The sequence below is a fragment of the Pristiophorus japonicus genome, chromosome 15 (genome assembly GCF_044704955.1).
Source record: "Pristiophorus japonicus isolate sPriJap1 chromosome 15, sPriJap1.hap1, whole genome shotgun sequence".
Classification (NCBI taxonomy): Eukaryota; Metazoa; Chordata; class Chondrichthyes; family Pristiophoridae; genus Pristiophorus; species Pristiophorus japonicus.
The window spans coordinates 185,036,427-185,059,677 of record NC_091991.1 but is presented as its reverse complement, the minus strand read 5'-3'; the positions used below and the strand labels follow the sequence as shown (position 1 = coordinate 185,059,677).

At 57.0% G+C, this 23,251-nt stretch overlaps 2 protein-coding genes across 6 annotated transcripts in view; both read right to left on the bottom strand.

Annotated features, from left to right (window-relative positions):
• baiap3 (BAI1 associated protein 3) overlaps positions 1–1,890 on the bottom strand; it is a 412,688-nt gene extending 410,798 nt beyond the window's left edge. For all 4 annotated transcript variants that reach the window (XM_070901469.1, XM_070901471.1, XM_070901475.1 and 1 more), the window contains exon 1: positions 1,525–1,890. In XM_070901469.1, the coding sequence (XP_070757570.1) occupies positions 1,525–1,529 (5 nt within the window). In that variant the 5' untranslated portion in view covers positions 1,530–1,890. The remainder of the gene's footprint in view (positions 1–1,524) is intronic.
• Positions 1,891–3,330: 1,440 nt separating this feature from the next.
• ube2ia (ubiquitin-conjugating enzyme E2Ia) lies at positions 3,331–17,596 on the bottom strand. 2 transcript variants are annotated; one of them, XM_070900029.1, is made up of 7 exons: positions 17,572–17,596; positions 16,230–16,308; positions 12,720–12,803; positions 12,560–12,632; positions 11,966–12,075; positions 7,745–7,824; positions 3,331–3,624 (listed from the first exon to the last, which is right to left on the bottom strand). In XM_070900029.1, coding segments are annotated over exons 1-7 (492 nt in total). In that variant the 5' UTR covers positions 17,574–17,596; the 3' UTR covers positions 3,331–3,560. The 2 variants fall into 2 exon arrangements, with proteins under 2 accessions (XP_070756130.1, XP_070756131.1); XM_070900030.1 differs by lacking the exon at positions 17,572–17,596 and adding an exon at positions 17,419–17,505.
• Positions 17,597–23,251: the final 5,655 nt, after the last annotated feature.

Below are 23,251 nucleotides of genomic sequence, written 5' to 3'. Positions count from 1 at the left end.
GCATTTGCCCACTCACCTAACCTATCCAAGTCACTCTGCAGCCTCATAGCATCCTCCTCGCAGTTCAATGAGTCCTTAGGTGGCTGAACAGTCCAATACAAGAGCCACAGACCCTGTCACAGGTGGGACAGACATTGGTTGAGGAATAACATGAGGACACTTTGTCACCACAGAACTTTGTGCCCCAGTTTCTAACCCTGGAAGTGAATTCCCCAGTCTCACAACTCTCTGTGTAAGGAAGTTTCTCTTGATCATTATTCTAAATCTCTTGTAGTTAATCTTGTATCTGTGGCTTGTTGTCTTGACCCCTCAACCATTGGAAACAGCTTAGTTCTATCTACCCCATCCCATCTTTCATAATTTTAAACATCTCTGCCATACCACCCTGGAATATGAGAAGTCAGAATGGGCCCGAGACTGAGCCACCCAGCACTCTGGGCAGGAATGCTCCTGTCTTGTTTGACCTCCTGTACTCCTAATCTATTTACAACCACTGGCTGCCTCAGTGATTATTCACTATTGAACCACAAGACCAGAACACTCTCTGCTGCATACACCTTGTCAGCATCATCTCTGGCTCCTCCGCAGTGGGAAAAAGCTGCAAGGAGAGGGGAAAAGAGGAGCCATTCTTTCCATGGCAATCTGCGTGCTTTACTCTATAACCTTTAGTGTTCAAATAAAGTATCTCCCTTCGGGCTTTTTCCAAGGTTTTTTGGGTGTGCTGTTCCCCGTTCGGAGTGACTATTGACATCGCGGCCGACCAGCATCACCATCGACATACAATGACCATTGACACCGTAACACGACCCTGCATCACCCTATTGACACTGCACGATTTAGGGTTATTAGTTAGGCTTAGGGTGTTAGGCTGAGGGGCGGCTATTGACAACGCCACTGCCATGCTATTATATCGGACCCTGGAGAGACCACACCTGGAGTATGGTGCACAGTTTTGGTCTCCTTACCTAAGGAAAGATATACTTGCCATTGAGGGAGTGCAACGAAGGTTCACCAGACTGATTCCTGGGATGGGGGGATTGTCCTATGAGGAGAGATTGAGTAGACTGGGCCGATATTCTCTAGAGTTTAGAAGAATGAGAGGTGATCTCATTGAAACATACAAAACTCTTACAGGGTGTGACAGGGTAGATGCAGGGAGGATGTTTCCCCCCGGGCTGGGGAGTCTAGAACCAGGGGTCACAGTCTCAGGATAAGGGGTCAGCCATTTAGGACTGAGATAAGGAGAAACTTTTTTCTTCACTCAGAGGGTGGTGAATCTTTGGAATTCTCTGCCCCAGGGGGCTGTGGAGGCTCAGTCTGTGAGTATATTCAAGGCTGCGATCAATAGATTTTTGGATATTAAGGGAATCGAGGGATATGGGGACAGTGCAGGAAAGTGGAGTTGAGGGAGATCAGCCGTGATCTCATTGAATGGCGGAGCAGGCTCGAGGGGCCGAATACTGCTCCTAATTCTTATGTTCTTAGATCACTAGACACCACCTTTCACATTTCATGTTTTTTTACCTCATGCGGACGGGTCATGAAACAGCCGGGTGAAATGTTCATTCAAGGAACCTTCTTCTGCCCTCAGCCCGATTTCCATCCTTCTTTCACATCTCTCTCACAAAAAGACACCGGAGACACTCGAGTTGTGGCCCTGGAACAGGTGGATCCAGGTGTTGGGCTCAGTCACCCGGCAAAGGGTTTCTGACAAAAGCCCAGCACCAGACCCATCACCCGCCATATCTTCATCCATCACCCGCCTTCAGTCTGCACTCCACCTGCTTTCCCCAGCCTGCCCACTGCCCACACTGAGCCTCCTGTTCCTGCATTGTAGTAAATGGTCCCTGGGATGGGGGAGGGGTCCGGGATGGAGCGGGGGGCCCGGGGATATGGGGGGGGGGGGTGGGGGGGAGAGCGAGGTTGAAGGGAGCCCGGGGATGGGGGGGAAGCAGGGGGTGAAGGGAGCCCGGGGATGGGGGGGCGGGGCCCAGGGGGGTGAGGGAAGCCCAAGGGATGGGGGAGTGGGGGTTGAGGGGAGCCCGGGGATGGGGGGGGCGGGGGAGTGAGAGGGTCCGGGGGGGCTGGGCGGTGAGGGTGGGGCCCAGGGCCCGGTGGGTGAGGGGCCCTGGGAGTGAGGGGAGCGGGAGGATGCGGGGTGGGGTGAGGGAGGGCCTGGGTGGTGAGGGGGAGCGGGAGGATGCGGGGTGAGGGAGGGCCCGGGGGGTGAGGGGTGGGGCGAGGGAGGGTCCGGGGGGTGAGGGGTGGGGTGAGGGAGGGCCCGGGGGGTGAGGGAGGGTCCGGGGGGTGAGGGGTGGGGTGAGGGAGGGCCCGGGGGGTGAGGGAGGGCCCGGGGGGTGAGGGGTGGGGCGAGGGAGGGTCCGGGGGGTGAGGGGTGGGGTGAGGGAGGGCCTGGGGGGTGAGGGGTGGGGTGAGGGAGGGCCCGGGGGGTGAGGGAGGGCCCGGGGGGTGAGGGGTGGGGCGAGGGAGGGTCCGGGGGGTGAGGGAGGATGCGGGGTGAGGGAGGGCCCGGGGGGCGAGGGGTGGGGTGAGGGAGGGCCCGGAAGGTGGGGGCGGGGTGAGGGAGGGCCCAGGGGGTGAGGGGGCGGGAGGATGCGGGGTGAGGGAGGGCCCGGGGGGTGAGGGGTGGGGTGAGGGAGGGCCCGGGGGGTGAGGGGTGGGGCGAGGGAGGGTCCGGGGGGTGAGGGGGCGGGGTGAGGGAGGGCCCGGGGGGCGAGGGAGGGCCCGGGGCCGAGGGCGCGCGGGACGTGAGGCGGTTGGTGGGAGGGCGGGGCTGAGGTTCAAATCTCAACTGTCAGAGAGCGAGCCGCCGAGAGCGGGAAAGGGGAAGCTGTGATTGGACGAGAATGCGCGGCCCGAGTGATGGCCGCAGGACTGACCGCCCGCCCGACACCCCGCCCCCGGGTTCAGCCCCGCCCCCGGGCTCGGGTTCAGCCCCGCCCCCCCCCGGGCTCGGGTTCAGCCCCCCCCGCCCCCACCCCCGGGTTCAGCCCCCCCGGGCTCGGGTTCAGCCCCCCCCGCCCCCACCCCCGGGTTCAGCCCCCGCCCCCACCCCCGGGTTCAGCCCCCGCCCCCGGGCTCGGGTTCAGCCCCCGCCCCCACCCCCGGGTTCAGCCCCCGCCCCCACCCCCGGGTTCAGCCCCCGCCCCCACCCCCGGGTTCAGCCCCCGCCCCCACCCCCGGGTTCAGCCCCCGCCCCCGGGCTCGGGTTCAGCCCCGACACGGACACAACAGCCGCACGAGGCGGTATCTACACTGCATCACGGGAAGTATAAAAGTTTCAGCCTTTACAGTACTCGGAAGATCAGCTTCTTATTAAAATAAAAGCAAGTTTATTTCTTTACATCAACCATCAAAAATACAAAGTGTGGATTGGGCTGGGACCCGGCCATTCCCGGGGCCGGGGCCGGGGCCGGGGCCGGAGCCGGGGACACGCAGAGAGTGCAGCGGCACTTTATAAAACAAAGGCCCGATGGGGAACTGGTCACTTCACTAAAGGACCAGGACTGGCTGACCACCTCCTGCCCGCCAGGCCCGGGCTATGTGGGGTTGAAGCGCCGGGCCTGGGCGCGAATCCTCTTGTCGTACTCCACGCGGTTTTGGCTGTGAAAGGAAGAGGCACAGCATTAGCAAAGCGACAGTGACTGAGCGGCACTCAGTCAGCGAGCCCCGCTCGGCCCCAGGCAACACGGAGAGGGGAGCTTTCCGTTCGCAAACCCCAAACTCTGGCCTCACTGCTGGGACAGTGCTGCGGGCCTGCCCCTCTCCAACAAAGTGTTTCTAACCTTTCCCCTTCAGCAACCTCACCGGGCCCCCATGAGCAAGCCAGTTATAACAGGGATCCAGTCCCAGTATATTCACCGAATTGGGCATTGGCCGATGATCCACAGCCCTGTAGAGGTAACAGTGAGCCTGCCAGTGAATTACTGGACAGGACCTCCAGCTCACACATCAGGCCATCCCCAGCTTCACTCCCAGTCTGACATTAAACCCCCACACTCCCGCCCTCCCTCCCTTTGAACCCAGCACATTAACAGCAGGTCAGTGTGAAACAGTCCAAGCTTAGTGCAGCATGAATACAAAGCCTTTTCCATTCACACTGCAGGAAAGGGCCCAGCTCAGGGGAGTGATCCAACTATTCCACTGCAGCAGCTGTGCATGCTTTAAAAATCTGGGATCGTAAACGGCATTCAATGGCTGCTTTCTTTTTTATGAAAGGATATACTTGCTTTGGAGGCAGTTCAGAGAAGGTTCACTCGGTTGATTCCGGGGATGAGGGGATTGACTTATGAGGAAAGGTTGAGTAGGTTGGGCCTCTACTCATTGGAGTTCAGAAGAATGAGAGGTGATCTTATCGAAACGTATAAGATTATGAGGGGGCTCGACAAGGTGGATGCAGAGAGGATGTTTCCACTGATGGGGGAGACTAGAACTAGAGGGCATGGTCTTAGGATAAGGGGCCGCCCATTTAAAACTTGAGATGAGGAGAAATTTCTTCTCTGAGGGTTGTAAATCTGTGGAATTCGCTGCCTCAGAGAGCTGTGGAAGCTGGGACATTGAATAAATTTAAGACAGAAATAGACGATAAAGGGTTATGGGGAGGGGGCGGGGAAGTGGAGCTGAGTCCATGATCAGATCAGCCATGATCCTATTGAATGGCGGAGCAGGCTCGAGGGGCCGTCTGGCCTACTCCTGCTCCTATTTCTTATGTTTCTCAACAGAATCTCAAGGCTTCAACTGAAGTCACAGAAACAAAGACGAGAAAGGCCATGTACGATGCTCGATTGTAGGTGTAACTGAGCTGGCAGCATTTCCGATAAATGCCACCTCACAGATTTTTGAATCTACATCCCTTGAATCCCCGTGTCCCCAACAGCTTCCAAAAAATGACCAAAATCCACAAAGAAAATTGTCTTCATATAGTGACTTGGACAAATATGGATTAATTAAGGAAAGCCAGCACAGATTTGTTAAAAGCAAATTGTGTTTAATTAACTGGATTGAGTTTTTTGATGAGGTAACAGAGAGGGTCGATGAGGGCAATGCGGTTGGCGTGGTGTACTTGGATTTCCAAATGGTGTTTGATAAAATGCCACATAATCGGCTTGCAGCAAAGTTGCAGCCCATGGAATAAAAGGGACAGTGACAGCATGGATACGGGATTGTCTCAGTGACAGGGAACAGAGAGTAGTGGTCAACGGTTGTTTCTGGGACTGGAGGAAGTTTCTAGGAACACAGCTTTTCTTGATATCTAATAATGACTTAAGACTTGGGTGTGGTGTACAGGGCACAATTTCAAAATTGCAGATGACACAAAACTTGGCAGTATAGTGACCAGTGAGGAAGATGATTTAGACTTGAATGTAGGGGGTGTGATTAAGAAGTTTGCAGATGATACTAAAATCGGCTTTGTGGTTGAAAGAAAGACTTGCATTTCTATAGCGCCTTTCATGACCACCAGATGTCTCAAAGCACTTTACAGCCAATGAAGTACTTTTGGAGTGCAGTCACTGTTGTAATGTGGGAAACGTGGCAGCCAATTTGCACACAGCAAGCTCCCACACACAGCAATATGATAATGACCAGGTAATCTGTTTTTGTTGTGTTGATTAAGGGACAAATATTGGTCAAGACGTCGGGGATAACTCCCCTGCTCTTTGAAGTAGTGCCATGGGATCTTTTATATTCACCTTAGAGAGCAGACAGGGCCTTGGTTTAACGTTTCATCCAAAAGACAACATCTCCAACAGCACAGCATTGCACTGGGAGTGTGAGCCTAGATTTTTGTGCTCAAGTTCCTGGAGAGGGACTTGAGCCCACAACCCTCTGACTCAGAGCTGAGTGTGCTGCCCACTGAGCCAGAGCTGACACTGACGATAATGAAACTGCAGACTGCAGGAAGATATCGATGAACTGGTTAGGTGGACAGAACAGTAGCAAATGGAATTCAATCCACATAAGTGTGAGGGAATGCATTTGGGGAAGGCATTAAATGGTAGGACACTGAGAAGTGTAGAGGAACAGAGGGACCTGGGAGTGCATGTCCACAGATCCCTGAAGGTAGCAGGCCAGGTAGGTAAGGTGGTTAAAGAAGGCATACAGAATACTTGCCTTCATTAGCCGAGGCATAGAATACAAGAGGAGGTTATGCTTGAACTGTATAAAACACTGGTTAGGCCACAGCTACTGCACACAGTTCTGGTCAGCATATTACAGGAAAGATGTGATCGCACTAGAGAGGGTACAGAGGAGATTTACGAGGATGTTGCCTGGACTGGAGAATTTTAGCAATGAGGAAAGATTGGATAGGTTGAGTTTGTTTGGAACAGAGGAGGGTGAGGGGAGACCTTATTGAGGTGTATAAAATTATGAGGGGCCTAGATAGAGTGGATAGGATGGACCTATTTCCCTTAGCAGAGGAGTCAATAACCAGGGGGCATAGATTTAAAGTAAGTGGTAGAAGGTTTAAGAGGAGATTTGAGATTAAATTTCTTCACCCAGAGGGTGGTGGGGGTCTGGAACTCACTGAAAGGGTGGTAGAGGCAGAAACCCTCACCACATTTAAAAAGTACCTGGATGTGCACCTGAAGTGCTGTAACCTACGGACCGAGAGCTGGAAAGTGGGATTAGGCTGGATAGCTCTTTGTTGGCCGGAGCAGACTTGATGGGCTGAAATGGCCTCCTCCCGTGCTGTAAACTTCTATGATAGTGATAGACTTCAGGAAGACACAGACAGGCTGGTGGAATGCGCAGACACGGGGCAGATGGAAATTTAACGCAGAAAAGTGCAAAATGATACATTTTGGTAGGAAGAATGAGGAGAGGCAATATAAACTAAAGGGTACAATCCTAAAGGGGCTGCATGTACAGAGAGACCTGGGGGTATATGGGCACAAATCATTGAAGGGGGCAGGGCAGGTTGAGAAAGCGATTACAAAACCATATGGGATCCTGGGTTTCATAAATGGAGGCTTAGAGTATTATAGGAGGTTACGATGACCCTGTATAAAACACGGGTTTGGCCCCACTGGAGTATTGTGTCCAATTCTGGGCCCCGCACTTTAGGAAGGATGTGAAGGCCTTAGAGAGGGAGCAGAAAAGATTTCCGAGAATGGTTCCAGGGATGAGGGACTTCAGTGACGGGGATAGACTGGAGAAGCTGGGGTTGTTCTCCTTGGAGCAGAGAAGGTTGAGAGGAGATTTGATCGAGGTGTTCAAAATCATGAGGGGTCTGGACAGAGTAGAGAGAGAGAGACTGTTCCCATTGGTGGAAGGGTCGGGAACCAGAGGACACAGATTTAAGGTGATTGGCAGCAGAACCAAAGGCGACACGAGGGAAAACGTTTTTACGCAGCGAGTGGTTCGGATCTGGAATACGCTGCCTGAGAGAGTGGTGGAGGCAGACTCAATCGTGGCTTTCAAGAGAATTCAATAAGTATCTGAAAGAAAAAAAATGGCAGGGCTCCGGGGAAAGGGCGGGGGAGTGGGACTGGCCGAGGTGCTCTTGCAGAGAGCCGGCACAGGATCGACGGGCCGAATGGCCTCCTTCCGGGCTGTAACCGTTCTCTGATATTGGCAAGAGAAACACTGGAATGTTGATCTGTGAATATCCCCGGCGATTTCAGGTAACATCAGACCTCACAGCCCACCCCACGAGGCTCCGCACAGCAGCCTGTATGGACAGCACAGTGCCGCGCAGGACAGACCAGGAGCCGATACTTACCAGTAGATTGTGTACGCTTCCGCTTGAGCGGGGTCCTGAATGTTTGGTTCATTTAAAAGTTCTTGAATACCCAATAATATCTGGGGGGGGTAAAGTAAACAAAGAAGCAAAATGTGAACACTGCATGCTTTCACAGGCGGGACACTTCCCCCTCCTCCCACATGGTAATTCTGGAGAGGGTGGAGAAAAACAAAGAACGAACGAATTGAGTAGCAGCTTTTTACTGATGGTTAGGGTTCCAGAGGCCAGGGGAACCGCTGGAAGTTAAATTATGTTAATACTCCCACCACCTGAGCTACTCTCATCGAAACATTAAAACTTCAAACACGGGGTTTGAACTGAAGCCCCTCAGGGAGGGAGGGCAAGCTGCAGTCACATCTCTCAACCGGCCACAGTGTCTCACGTGTCAACAATCACATCATCTGCAGTCAGTTATGTTTGCAAACCTGATGCAGTCGGTGCACAAACATTGAGCTGACTGACCAGTTGATTGTTTTGCTGTTTTTTTGAGAGAGGAATGTTGGCCAGGACACCGGGAGCAGAGCCTCCCGACAGAGCGTAAAGTCATGCAGAGTAGGAAGATGCTGGGCCTGGGTTAGCGGATCGGAGCGGGGCGGGGCAGTAAATCAAGTGCAGCAGGGGGCAAGGAAATGGGTAAAGTAAAAACCCCAGCTCCCGGATCGCCATCCAGTGGCATCTGCTGGGTGAAGGCAGGATCAGGCTCTGCTGACACGGACATAGAAACATAGAAAATAGGTGCAGGAGTAGGCCATTCGGCCCTTCTAGCCTGCACCGCCATTCAATGAGTTCATGGCTGAACATGCAACTTCAGTACCCCATTCCTGCTTTCTCACCATACCCCTTGATCCCCCGAGTAGTAAGGACTTCATCTAACTCCTTTTTGAATATATTTAGTGAATTGGCCTCAACAACTTTCTGTGGTAGAGAATTCCACAGGTTCACCACTCTCTGGGTGAAGAAATTCCTCGGTCCTAAATGGCTTACCCCTTATCCTTAGACTGTGACCCCTGGTTCTGGACTTCCCCAACATTGGGAACATTCTTCCTGCATCTATCCTGTCTAAACCAGTCAGAATTTTAAACGTTTCTATGAGGTCCCCTCTCATTCTTCTGAACTCCAGTGAATACAAGCCCAGTTGATCCAGTCTTTCTTGATAGGTCAGTCCCGCCATCCCGGGAATCAGTCTGGTGAACCTTCGCTGCACTCCCTCAATAGCAAGAATGTCCTTCCTCAAGTTAGGAGACCAAAACTGTACACAATACTCCAGGTGTGGCCTCACCAAGGCCCTGTACAACTGTAGCAACACCTCCCTGCCCCTGTACTCAAATCCCCTCGCTATGAAGGCCAACATGCCATTTGCTTTCTTAACCGCCTGCTGTACCTGCATGCCAACCTTCAATGACTGATGTACCATGACACCCAGGTCTCTTTGCACCTCCCCTTTTCCTAATCTGTCACCATTCAGATAATAGTCTGTCTCTGTTTTTACCACCAAAGTGGATAACCTCACATTTATCCACATTATACTTCATCTGCCATGCATTTGCCCACTCACCGAACCTATCCAAGTCATCTGCAGCCCCATAGCATCCTCCTCGCAGCTCACACTGCCACCCAACTTAGTGTCATCCGCAAATTTGGAGATACTACATTTAATCCCCTCGTCTAAATCATTAATGTACAATGTAAACAGCTGGGGCCCCAGCACAGAACCTTGCAGTACCCCACTAGTCATTGCCTGCCATTCTGAAAAGTCCCCATTTACTCCTACTCTTTGCTTCCTGTCTGACAACCAGTTCTCAATCCATGTCAGCACACTACCCCCAATCCCATGTGCTTTAACTTTGCACATTAATCTCTTGTGTGGGACCTTGTCGAAAGCCTTCTGAAAGTCCAAATATACCACATCAACTGGTTCTCCCTTGTCCACTCTACTGGAAACATCCTCAAAAAATTCCAGAAGATTTGTCAAGCATGATTGCCCTTTCACAAATCCATGCTGACTTGGACCTATCATATTACCTCTTTCCAAATGCACTGCTATGACATCCTTAATAATTGATTCCATCATTTTACCCACTACTGAGGTCAGGCTGACCAGTCTATAATTCCCTGTTATCTCTCTCCCTCCTTTTTTAAAAAGTGGGGTTACATTGGCTACCCTCCACTCCATAGGAACTGATCCAGAGTCAATGGAATGTTGGAAAATGACTGTCAATGCATCCGCTATTTCCAAGGCCACCTCCTTAAGTACTCTGGGATGCAGTCGATCAGGCCCTGGGGATTTATCGGCCTTCAATCCCATCAATTTCCCCAACACAATTTCCCGACTAATAAGGATTTCCCTCAGTTCCTCCTCCTTACTAGACCCTCCGACCCCTTTTATATCCGGAAGGTTGTTTGTGTCCTCCTCAGTGAATACCGAACCAAAGTACTTGTTCAATTGGTCCGCCATTTCTTTGTTCCCAGTTATGACTTCCCCTGATTCTGACTGCAGGGGACCTACGTTTGTCTTTACTAACCTTTTTCTCTTTACATATCTATAGAAACTTTTGCAATCCGTCTTAATGTTCCCTGCAAGCTTTTTCTCGTATTCCATTTTCCCTGCCCTAATCAAACCCTTTGTCCTCCTCTGCTGAGTTCTAAATTTCTCCCAGTCCCCGGGTTCGCTGCTATTTCTGGCCAATTTGTATGCCACTTCCTTGGCTTTAGTACTATCCCTGATTCCCCTTGATAGCCACGGTTGAGCCACCTTCCCTTTTTATTTTTACGCCAGACAGGAGTGTACAATTGTTGTAGTTCATCCATGCGGTCTCTAAATGTCTGCCATTGCCCATCCACAGTCAACCCCTTCAGTATCATTCGCCAATCTATCCTAGCCAATTCACGCCTCATACCTTCAAAGTTACCCTTCTTTAAGTTCTGGACCATGGTCTCTGAATTAACTGTTTCATTCTCCATCCTAATGCAGAATTCCACCATATTATGGTCACTCTTCCCCAAGGGGCCTCGCACAACGAGATTGCTAATTAATCCTCTCTCATTACACAACACCCAGTCTAAGATGGCCTTCCCCCTAGTTGGTTCCTCGACATATTGGTCTAAAAAACCATCCCTTATGCACTCCTCCTCCACCGTATTGCTTCCAGTTTGGTTAACCCAATCTATGTGCATATTAAAGTCACCCATTATAACTGCTGCACCTTTATTGCATGCACCCCTAATTTCATGTTTGATGCCCTCCCCAACATCACTACTACTGTTTGGAGGTCTGTACACAACTCCCACTAACGTTTTTTGCCCTTTGGTATTCTGCAGCTCTACCCATATAGATTCCACATCATCCAAGCTAATGTCCTTCTGAACTATTACATTAATCTCCTCTTTAACCAGCAATGCTACCCCACCTCCTTTTCCTTTTATTCTATCCTTCCTGAATGTTGAATACCCCTGGATGTTGAAATCCCAGCCCTGATCATCCTGGAGCCACGTCTCCGTAATCCCAATCACATCATATTTGTTAACATCTATTTGCACAGTTAATTCATCCACCTTATTACGGATACTCCTTGCATTAAGACACAAAGCCTTCAGGCTTGTTTTTTTAACACCCTTTGTCCTTTTAGAATTTTGCTGTACAGTGGCCCTTTTTGTTCTTTGCCTTGGGTTTCTCTGCCCTCCACTTTTCCTCATTTCCTTTCTGTCTTTTGCTTTTGCCTCCTTTTTGTTTCCCTCTGGCTCCCTGCATTGGTTCCCATCCCCCTGCCATATTAGTTTAACTCCTCCCCAACAGCACTAGCAAACACTCCCCCTAGGACATTGGTTCCGGTCCTGCCCAGGTGCAGACCGTGCGGTTTGTACTGGTCCCACCTCCCCCAGAACAATGGCCACTTGGGAGGATAGCAGTGGGGCTCCAGTGAGAGTACGCAGGGGAAAATAAACTGCTGGATTCTGACATCAATCATTTCATCGAGCTCTGTGCTGGGACAGTGGCTGAGAAACAGTCTGCTCTGACACATTAGAATATGTTTAACAAGCAGCCCGTCTTCCTTCGGAGTTTCGACAGGTTGCTTCCTCCAACGCCCTGGATTATCCCGATGGTTGGAGACAGACCAGTTGCTAAAATAGCCAGTGACAATTAGTGAAAGTGCTCTCTGCAGAGCTGCAATGAAACACCACGCCCCACCCCCTCGACCGTACCTGTTTGATGGTGATTGCTGGCCGCCAGTCCTTTTCCTCTTCTAGAATTGACAGACACACAGTTCCCGATGGATACACGTTTGGGTGGAATATGGGCGGCTCAAATTTGCCTTAAAACGAAAGCAAAAGTATTAAAAGCATTGTAGCGAAGGGGGTAAGTAAACATATCATACACAGAGAGTCACCCACTGCAAGGGCCCCCCATCCTGAGAGCCCCCCCCTCCCCCCGAGGTCCCATCCCTCCCCCTGCAAGGGTCGGTCCCACCGCCACACACACACACAATATGCCGCTGCTGTCACAAGGCTCAGGCTGATGCAGTGAGTCTCACTGGCGAACAGCTGACTCTGCTTCATTCAAATTACGAATCAAAATTATCCAAATAAAAAGGCTCCATGTGACATTTCAATTCAAATTCCCTGCAAACAAAACAAGCTGAATTAACAGCTGGAATTTCTCCAGCCACAAAGCTGTGACAGTGACAGTCACCGAGTGTTCAGCAGGAAACCATCAGATACCCAGAGACGCCAGCCCCTGGAACACACTGCATGCTCTGGGTGGGCCCCACAGGCCATCTGTCTATTGCACATACTTACACTTTGGTGGTGAGGAGGGATAGTCGTCCTTAAAAAGCACCCGTAGTTTAAACAGGCCGCCTTCCCAAGTCGTCTGTTGGGGCAAAAAGCAAGGTGGTTTTATATCAGAAAGTTTATTGGACTAATTCTGTGGAATGTGGCCTCGGCCGCTTTTACTCACCCCTTTTCTGCCTGGAATAGCACACTCCCAATTCATCAGGTTCATCGTGCCATCCGGATTCTTCACCGGCACAGCCACAAAACCCTGGAGAGCAGTCACAGGATTTACAACACACGTACCGGTACCCAATTCACAAAGCACGAAGTTCTGCAAACACAACCCCCTCAGATACCGTACCAAGTACACGGACCCCTCACATACCGTCCAACCCCTCGAACCACGGACACGGACCCCTCACATACCGTCCAACCCCTCGAACCACGGACACTGACCCCTCACATACCGTCCAACCCCTCGAACCACGGACACTGACCCCTCACATACCGTCCAACCCCTCGAACCACGGACACTGACCCCTCACATACCGTCCAACCCCTCGAACCACGGACACGGACCCCTCACATACCGTCCAACCCCTCGAACCACGGACACGGACCCCTCACATACCGTCCAACCCCTCGAACCACGGACACTGACCCCTCACATACCGTCCAACCCCTCGAACCACGGACACGGACCCCTCACATACCGTCCAACCCCTCGAACCAAGGACACCGACCCCTCACATACCGTCCAACCCCTCGAACCACGGACACTGACCCCTCACATACCGTCCAACCCCTCGAACCATGGACACGGACCCCTCACATACCGTCCAACCCCTCGAACCACGGACACGGACCCCTCACATACCGTCCAACCCCTCGAACCACGGACACGGACCCCTCACATACCGTCCAACCCCTCGAACCAAGGACACGGACCCCTCACATACCGTCCAACCCCTCGAACCACGGACACTGACCCCTCACATACCGTCCAACCCCTCGAACCAAGTACACGGACCCCTCACATACCGTCCAACCCCTCGAACCACGGACACGGACCCCTCACATACCGTCCAACCCCTCGAACCACGGACACTGACCCCTCACATACCGTCCAACCCCTCGAACCACGGACACGGACCCCTCACATACCGTCCAACCCCTCGAACCACGGACACTGACCCCTCACATACCGTCCAACCCCTCGAACCACGGACACTGACCCCTCACATACCGTCCAACCCCTCGAACCACGGACACTGACCCCTCACATACCGTCCAACCCCTCGAACCAAGGACACGGACCCCTCACATACCGTCCAACCCCTCGAACCACGGACACTGACCCCTCACATACCGTCCAACCCCTCGAACCAAGTACACGGACCCCTCACATACCGTCCAACCCCTCGAACCACGGACACTGACCCCTCACATACCGTCCAACCCCTCGAACCACGGACACTGACCCCTCACATACCGTCCAACCCCTCGAACCAAGGACACGGACCCCTCACATACCGTCCAACCCCTCGAACCACGGACACTGACCCCTCACATACCGTCCAACCCCTCGAACCAAGGACACGGACCCCTCACATACCGTCCAACCCCTCGAACCACGGACACTGACCCCTCACATACCGTCCAACCCCTCGAACCAAGTACACGGACCCCTCACATACCGTCCAACCCCTCGAACCACGGACACTGACCCCTCACATACCGTCCAACCCCTCGAACCAAGTACACTGACCCCTCACATACCGTCCAACCCCTCGAACCAAGGACACCGACCCCTCACATACCGTCCAACCCCTCGAACCACGGACACTGACCCCTCACATACCGTCCAACCCCTCGAACCACGGACACTGACCCCTCACATACCGTCCAACCCCTCGAACCAAGGACACGGACCCCTCACATACCGTCCAACCCCTCGAACCAAGGACACCGACCCCTCACATACCGTCCAACCCCTTGAACCATCATGCCCATCATCTGTTTTAACTGCATCCCTAGAAGCAGTTTGGCTGTGAAGAGCTGTGGGATGTTCTGGTGCAGTGCCAAGTGTTGTATAAATCTCACCCAAAATGTTTGTACAACAACTTGTATTTCTACATCGTCTTTGATGTAGTGAAACATCCCAAGCGGCTTCACAGGAGTATTATGCGCTAAAAATTTGACACTGAGCTGCATAATTAGAAATTAACACAGGTGATGTATGTTTTAAGGAGCGTCTTGAAGGAGGAAAGTGAGGTAGAGAGGCGGAAAGGTTTAGGGAGGGAGTTCCAGAGCTTGGGGCCCAGGTAACAGAAGGCACGGCCACTGATGGTTGAGTGATTATAATCAGGGAAGCAGAATTAGAGGAGTGCAGACATCTCAGGAGTTTGTGGGGCTGGGGGAGATTACAGAGATAGGGAGGGGTGAGTCCATGGAGGGGTTCGAAAATAAGGATGAGAATTTTGAAATTGAGGCGTTGTTTAACCGGAAGCCAATGTAGGTCAGCGAGCACAGGGGGTGATGGGTGAGCGGGACTTGGTGCGAGTTAGGACACGGGCAGCCAAGTTTTGGATCACCTCTAGTTTACATAGGGTAGAATGTGGGAGGCCAGCCAGGAGTGCGTTGGAATAGTCAAGCTGAGAGATAACCGAGACACGGATGAGGGTTTCAGCAGCGGATGAGCTGAGGCAGGGGTGGAGACGGGTGATGTTACGGAGGTGGAAATAGGCGGTCTTAGTTATGCTGTGGATATGTGGCTGGAAGCTCAGTTGAGGGTCAAATATGACACTAAGGTTGGGAACAGTCTGGTTCAGCCTCAGACTGAAGTTGGGGAGAGGGATGGAGTCAGTGTCTGGGGAACAGAGTTTGTGGTGGAGACTGAAAACAATGGCTTCGGTCTTCCCAATATTCAATTGGAGAAAATTTCTGGTGATCCAGAACTGGATGTCGGACAAGCAGTCTGACAATTTACAGACCGAGGAGGGGTCGAGAGAAGGTGTAGTGAGGTAGAGCTGGGTGTGATCAGTGTACAGATAGATGAGAAATAGGAGGGGGCCAAGGACAGATCCTTGGGGGACACCAGAGGTAACGATGCGGGGGGCGGGGGGGAAGAGAAGCCGTTGCAGGAGATTCTCTGCCTACGATTAGATGGATAAGAATGGAACCAGGCGAGTGCAGTCCCACCCAGCTGGACCATGGTGGAGAGGTGTTGGAGGAGGATGGAGTGGGCAACCATGTCAAAGGTCGCAGACAGGTTCAGGAGGGTGGGGAGGGATAGTTTGCCTTTGTCACAGTCACAAAGGATGTCATGTGACTTTGATGAGAGCCGTTTCAGTACTGTGTCAGGCGCAGAAACCGGATTGGAGGGATTCACACATGGAGTTCTGGGAAAGATGGGCATGGATTTGGGAGGCGATAACACGTTCTAGGGTTTTGGAGGAAAGGGAGGTTATAGATGGGGCGGTAGTTTGCCAGGATGGATGGTCGAGGGTTGTTTTTTTGAGGAGAGGGGTGATGACGGCAGATTTGAGGGAGAGGGAGACAGTACCTGAGGAGAGAGAACCGTTAACAATGTCGGCTAACATGGGAGCCAGTTTTAAACAATGTAACCTATATCATGTGTTATAGGGAGGGATATTGTTTGCTGTGGGAACGTATTCCCTGTAAATATACATACAAATGGATGATCTTTCCTCCATGCTTTCCTTTCTTGCGAGAGGCGATTCAGGGCGATCCCGGACATCTTCTCCGAGTCCCTATGATTGGGGAGAAGAGCAGGTGGTGAGCAGGTGGTGAGCGGGTAAATTATCTCAGAGAAATGGTGGAGCCCCTTTACACAGGCTCACAGGGAACAGAGGGAGGCATGTGGTCACAGGGTCAGGGGGCAGGGGACAGAGGGAGGCATGTGGTCACAGGGTCAGGGGGCAGAGGGAGGCATATGGTCCCAGGGTCAGGGGGCAGGGAACAGAGGGAGGCATGTGGTCACAGGGTCAGGGGGCAGGGAACAGAGGGAGGCATGTGGTCACAGGGTCAGGGGGCAGGGGACAGAGGGAGGCATGTGGTCCCAGGGTCAGGGGGCAGGGGACAGAGGGAGGCATGTGGTCCCAGGGTCAGGGGGCAGGGGACAGAGGGAGGCATGTGGTCCCAGGGTCAGGGGGCAGGGAACAGAGGGAGGCATGTGGTCACAGGGTCAGGGGGCAGGGGACAGAGGGAGGCATGTGGTCACAGGGTCAGGGGGCAGAGGGAGGCATATGGTCCCAGGGTCAGGGGGCAGGGGACAGAGGGAGGCATGTGGTCACAGGGTCAGGGGACAGAGGGAGGCATGTGGTCCCAGGGTCAGGGGACAGAGGGAGGCATGTGGTCCCAGGGTCAGGGGGCAGGGGACAGAGGGAGGCATGTGGTCACAGGGTCAGGGGGCAAGGGGACAGAGGGAGGCATGTGGTCCCAGGGTCAGGGGGCAGGGGACAGAGGGAGGCATGTGGTCACAGGGTCAGGGGGCAGAGGGAGGCATGTGGTCCCAGGGGGCAGAGGGAGGCATGTGGTCCCAGGGTCAGGGGGCAGGGGGCAGAGGGAGGCATGTGGTCCCAGGGTCAGGGGGCAGGGGACAGAGGGAGGCATGTGGTCCCAGGGTCAGGGGGCAGGGGGCGGCATGTGGTCCCAGGGGGCGGGGGCCCCCGCTTACATCACCTCCTCACCCTCTCCCCCCCGGGCCGGGAAGGCGGCGCTCACTCCCCGAGGCCCGGGGCCCGGCCGCTCCCACAGGCGGCGGATTGTGGAGAGGGCCCGGGGCCGGGGCGGCCCGCCGGGCGAGGCCGGAGCTCGGAGCGGGGGCCGGGAGCAGGCCCAATCCCCGGGCCGGATTTTACCTCCTGCCGCCGCTTCAGACGGAGCGGAAGGGCTCGGGTCCGGGCCTAAAGCAAAGCAGCCACTTCCGGTCACTGAGCCCCGCCCCCTGACCCGGGCGAGGGCGGGGCCGCGGCTGATTGACAAGCCTCGCAACAACAACAACAACAACTTGCATTGTTCTAGCGCCTGCAGCAGTAACCTGGGCGCGTTCTGTGCGGACTGCAGTAAACACCGCGAGGGCAGGTGGCCACACGCCTGGCCACAGAGACGGGTTGTAGAGGGGCCGAGAGGGAGGGGAGGGGAGGGGCCGAGAGGGAGGGGAGGGGAGGGGCCGAGAGGGAGGGGAGGGGAGGGGCCGAGAGGGAGGGGAGGGGAGGGGCCGAGAGGGAGGGGAGGGGAGGGGCCGGGGGGCCGAGAGGGAGGGGCCGGGGGGCCGAGAGGGAGGGGCCGGGGGGCCGAGAGGGAGGGGCCGGGGGGCCGACAGGGAGGGGCCGAGGGGCCGAGAGGGAAGGGCCGGGGGGCCGACAGGGAGGGGCCGGGGGGCCGAGCCGAGGGGCCGAGAGGGAAGGGCCGGGGGGCCGACAGGGAGGGGCCGAGGGGCCGAGAGGGAAGGGCCGGGGGGCCGACAGGGAGGGGCCGAGGGGCCGACAGGGAGAGGCCGAGGGGCCGGGGGGCCGACAGGGAGGGGTCGGGAGGCCGACAGGGAGGGGCCGGGGGACCGACAGGGAGGGGCCGGGGGGCCGAGAGGGAGGGGCCGGGGGGCCGACAGGGAGGGGCCGGGGGGCCGAGAGGGAGGGGCCGAGAGGGAGGGGCCGGGGGGCCGAGAGGGGGGGGGCCGAGAGGGGGGGGCCGAGGGGCCGACAGGGAGAGGCCGAGGGGCCGGGGGGCCGACAGGCAGAGGCCGAGGGGCCGACAGGGAGAGGCCGAGGGGCCGAGAGGCCGACAGGGAGAGGCCGAGGGGCCGAGAGGCCGAGGGGCCGACAGGGAGAGGCCGAGGGGCCGACAGGGAGAGGCCGAGGGGCCGGGGGGCCGACAGGGAGGGGTCGGGAGGCCGACAGGGAGGGGCCGGGGGACCGACAGGGAGGGGCCGGGGGGCCGAGAGGGAGGGGCCGGGGGGCCGACAGGGAGGGGCCGGGGGGCCGACAGGGAGGGGCCGGGGGGCCGAGAGGGAGGGGCCGAGAGGGAGGGGCCGGGGGGCCGAGAGGGGGGGGGCCGAGAGGGGGGGCCGAGGGGCCGACAGGGAGAGGCCGAGGGGCCGGGGGGCCGACAGGCAGAGGCCGAGGGGCCGACAGGGAGAGGCCGAGGGGCCGAGAGGCCGACAGGGAGAGGCCGAGGGGCCGAGAGGCCGAGGGGCCGACAGGGAGAGGCCGAGGGGCCGAGGGGCCGACAGGGAGAGGCCGAGGGGCCGACAGGGAGAGGCCGAGGGGCCGACAGGGAGAGGCCGAGGGGCCGAGAGGCCGACAGGGAGAGGCCGAGGGGCCGAGAGGCCGACAGCGAGGGGTCGACAGGGATAGGCCGAGGGGCCGAGGGGCCGACAGGGAGAGGCCGAGGGGCCGAGAGGCCGACAGCGAGGGGCCGACAGGGAGAGGTCGAGGGGCCGACAGGGAGGGGCCGGGGGGCCGACAGGGAGGGGCCAGGGGGCCGAGAGGCCGAGGGGCCGACAGGGAGAGGCCGAGGGGCTGAGAGGCCGAGGGGCCGACAGGGAGAGGCCGAGGGGCCGAGAGGCCGAGGGGCCGACAGGGAGAGGCCGAGAGGCCGAGGGGCCGACAGGGAGAGGCCGAGAGGCCGAGGGGCCGACAGGGAGGGGCCGGGGGGCCGAGAGGCCGACAGGGAGAGGCCGGGGGGCCGAGGGGCCGACAGGGAGGGGCCGAGGGGCCGACAGGGAGGGGCCGGGGGGCCGACAGGGAGAGGCCGACAGGGAGAGGCCGAGGGGCCGAGAGGCCGAGGGGCCGACAGGGAGAGGCCGAGGGGCCGAGAGGCCGAGGGGCCGACAGGGAGAGGCCGAGGGGCCGACAGGGAGAGGCCGAGGGGCCGACAGGGAGAGGCCGAGGGGCCGACAGGGAGAGGCCGAGGGGCCGACAGGGAGGGGCCGAGGGGCCGACAGGGAGAGGCCGAGGGGCCGAGAGGCCGACAGGGAGAGGCCGAGGGGCCGAGAGGCCGAGGGGCCGACAGGGAGAGGCCGAGGGGCCGGGGGGCCGAGAGGGAGTTCCCGAGCTTGGGGCCCCGGCAGCTGAAGGCCGCCACTGGTGGAGCAGTGGAAATTGGGGATGCTCAAGAGACAGAAGTGGAGGAGTGCAGGGATTTCGGAGGGTCTTAGGGATGGAAGAGATTAGAGATAGTGGGGAATGGGTGATGGGGAAATGGCAGAGACTTTGAACAAATATTTTGTATCTGTCTTCACGGTAGAAGACACTAAAAACATCCCAATAGTGGATAATCAAGGGGCTATAGGGAGCGAGGAACTTAATACAATCACTATCACTAATGAAGTAGTACTCGGTAAAACAATGGGACTAAAGGCGGACAAGTCCCCTGGACCTGATGCCTTACATCCCAGGGTCTTAAAAGAAGTGGCTGCAGAGATAGTGGATGCATTGGTTATAATTTACCAAAATTCCCTGGATTCTGAAGAGGTCCCAGCGGATTGGAAAACCGCAAATGTAACGTCCCTATTTAAAAAAGGAGGCAGACAGAAAGTAGGAAACTATAGACCAGTTAGCCTAACATCTGTGGTTGGGAAAATCTGTCGCTGGAGTCCATTATTAAGGAAGCAGTAGCGGGACATTTGGAAAAGCACAATTCAATTAAGCAGAGTCAGCATGGTTTTATGAAAGGGAAATGATGTTTGACAAATTTGCTGGAGTTCTTTGAGGATGTACGAGCCGGGTGGATAAGGGGGAACCAGTGGATGTGGTGTATTTGGATTTCCAGAAGTCATTCGATAAGTTGCCACATAAAAGGTTACTGCACAAGATAAATGTTCACGGGGTTGGGGGTAATATATTCGCATGGATTGAGGATTGGCTAACTAACAGAAAACAGAGAGTCGGGATAAATGGGTCATTTTCCAGTTGGCAATCAGTAACTAGTGGGGTGCCGCAGGGATCAGAGCTGGGGCCTCAACTATTTACAATCTATATTAATGACTTGGATGAAGGGACCGAGTGTAATGTAGCCAAGTTTGCTGATGATACAAAGATGGATGGGAAAGCAAATTGTGAGGAGGACACAGAAAATCTGCAAAGGGATATAGACAGACTAAGTGAGTGGTCAAAAATTTGGCAGATGGAGTATAATGTGGAAAAATGTGAGGTTATCCACTTTGGCAGAAAAAATGGAAAAGTAAATTATAATTTGAATGGAGAAAAATTGCAAAGTGCTGCAGTACAGAGGGACCTGGGGGTCTATGAAACACAAAAAGTTAGTATGCAGGTACAGCAAGTGATCAGGAAGGACGCAGAGGATATTTCCACTCACAGGGGAATCTAGAACTAGGGGGCATAGTTTCAGAATAAGGGGCCGTCCATTTAAAACTGAGATGAGGAGGAATTTCTTCTCCGAGGGTTGTAAATCTGTGGAATTCTCTGCCCCAGAGAGCTGTGGAGGCTGGGTCATTGAATGTATTTAAGGCGGAGATAGATAGATTTTTGAGCGATAAGGGAATAAAGGGTTATGGGGAGCGGGCGGGGAAGTGGAGCTGAGTCCATCATCGGATCAGCCATGATCTTATTGAATGGCGGAGCAGGCTCGAGGGGCCGAATGGCTTAATCCTGCTCCTATTACTTATGTTCGGGGGGGGGGGGGCAGTGTGTCGGGGGGGGGGGCAGTGTGTCGGGGGGGCAGTGTGTCGGGGGGGGGCAGTGTGTCGGGGGGGGGGCAGTGTGTCGGGGGGGGCAGTGTGTCGGGGGGGGCAGTGTGTCGGGGGGGCAGTGTGTCGGGGGGGGGGCAGTGTGTCGGGGGGGGGGCAGTGTGTCGGGGGGGGCAGTGTGTCGGGGGGGGCAGTGTGTCGGGGGGGGGGCAGTGTGTCGGGGGGCAGTGTGTCGGGGAGGCAGTGTGTCGGGGGGGGGGCAGTGTGTCGGGGGGGGGGCAGTGTGTCGGGGGGGGCAGTGTGTCGGGGGGGGGCAGTGTGTCGGGGGGGGGCAGTGTGTCGGGGGGGGGGCAGTGTGTCGGGGGGGGGGCAGTGTGTCGGGGGGGGCAGTGTGTCGGGGGGGGGCAGTGTGTCGGGGGGCAGTGTGTCGGGGGAGGCAGTGTGTCGGGGGGGGGGGCAGTGTGTCGGGGGGGGGCAGTGTGTCGGGGGGCAGTGTGTCGGGGAGGGCAGTGTGTCGGGGAGGCAGTGTGTCGGGGGGGGGGCAGTGTGTCGGGGGGGCAGTGTGTCGGGGGGGGGCAGTGTGTCGGGAGGGCAGTGTGTCGGGGAGGCAGTGTGTCGGGGGGGGGCAGTGTGTCGGGGGGGCAGTGTGTCGGGGGGGGGCAGTGTGTCGGGGGGCAGTGTGTCGGGGAGGGCAGTGTGTCAGGGGAGGCAGTGTGTCGGGGGGGGGGGGCAGTGTGTCGGGGGGGCAGTGTGTCGGGGGGGCAGTGTGTCGGGGGGGGCAGTGTGTCGGGGGGGCAGTGTGTCGGGGGGGGGGCAGTGTGTCGGGGGGGGGCAGTGTGTCGGGGGGAGCAGTGTGTCGGGGAGGCAGTGTGTCGGGGGGGGCAGTGTGTCGGGGGGGGCAGTGTGTCGGGGGGCAGTGTGTCGGGGGGCAGTGTGTCGGGGGGGGCAGTGTGTCGGGGGGGGGGGCAGTGTGTCGGGGGGGGGCAGTGTGTCGGGGGGGCAGTGTGTCGGGGGGGCAGTGTGTCGGGGGGCAGTGTGTCGGGGGGGGGCAGTGTGTCGGGGGGCAGTGTGTCGGGGGGGGCAGTGTGTCGGGGGGCAGTGTGTCGGGGGGGGGGCAGTGTGTCGGGGGGGGGCAGTGTGTCGGGGGGGCAGTGTGTCGGGGCAGGTGTCGGGGGCAGTGTGTCGGGGGGCAGTGTGTCGGGGGGCAGTGTGTCGGGGGGCAGTGTGTCGGGGGGGGGGCAGTGTGTCGGGGGGGGGGCAGTGTGTCGGGGGGGAGGGCAGTGTGTCGGGGGGCAGTGTGTCGGGGCTGTGTGTCGGGGGGCAGTGTGTCGGGGGGGCAGTGTGTCGGGGGGGGCAGTGTGTCGGGGGGGGCAGTGTGTCGGGGGGCAGTGTGTCGGGGGGGCAGTGTGTCGGGGGGGCAGTGTGTCGGGGGGCAGTGTGTCGGGGGGCAGTGTGTCGGGGGGCAGTGTGTCGGGGGGGCAGTGTGTCGGGGGGCAGTGTGTCGGGGGGCAGTGTGTCGGGGGGCAGTGTGTCGGGGGGCAGTGTGTCGGGGTGGGGCAGTGTGTCGGGGGGGCAGTGTGTCGGGGGGCAGTGTGTCGGGGGCAGTGTGTCGGGGGGCAGTGTGTCCGGGGGGCAGTGTGTCGGGGGGGGGCAGTGTGTCGGGGGGGGGCAGTGTGTCGGGGGGGGGGCAGTGTGTCGGGGGGGGGGCAGTGTGTCGGGGGGGGCAGTGGTGTCGGGGGGCAGTGGTGTCGGGGGATGTGTCGGGGGCAGTGTGTCGGGGGGGCAGTGTGTCGGGGGGGCAGTGTGTCGGGGGGGCAGTGTGTCGGGGGGGGCAGTGTGTCGGGGGGGCAGTGTGTCGGGGGGGGGGCAGTGTGTCGGGGGGCAGTGTGTCGGGGGGCAGTGTGTCGGGGGCAGTGTGTCGGGGGGGGCAGTGTGTCGGGGGGCAGTGTGTCGGGGGGCAGTGTGTCGGGGGGGCAGTGTGTCGGGGGCAGTGTGTCGGGGGGCAGTGTGTCGGGGGGCAGTGTGTCGGGGGGCAGCTGTGTCGG

What these genes read in the sequence shown, in the direction of transcription:
- ube2ia (XM_070900029.1), bottom strand. An exon ending in CTATTCCAGGCAGAAAAGGG is followed by an intron (nt 12,633 to 12,719) that starts GTGAGTAAAAGC and finishes TTGCCCCAACAG; the next exon opens with ACGACTTGGGAAGGCGGCCT. An exon ending in TCCCTCCTCACCACCAAAGT is followed by an intron (nt 12,076 to 12,559) that starts GTAAGTATGTGC and finishes TTTCGTTTTAAG; the next exon opens with GCAAATTTGAGCCGCCCATA.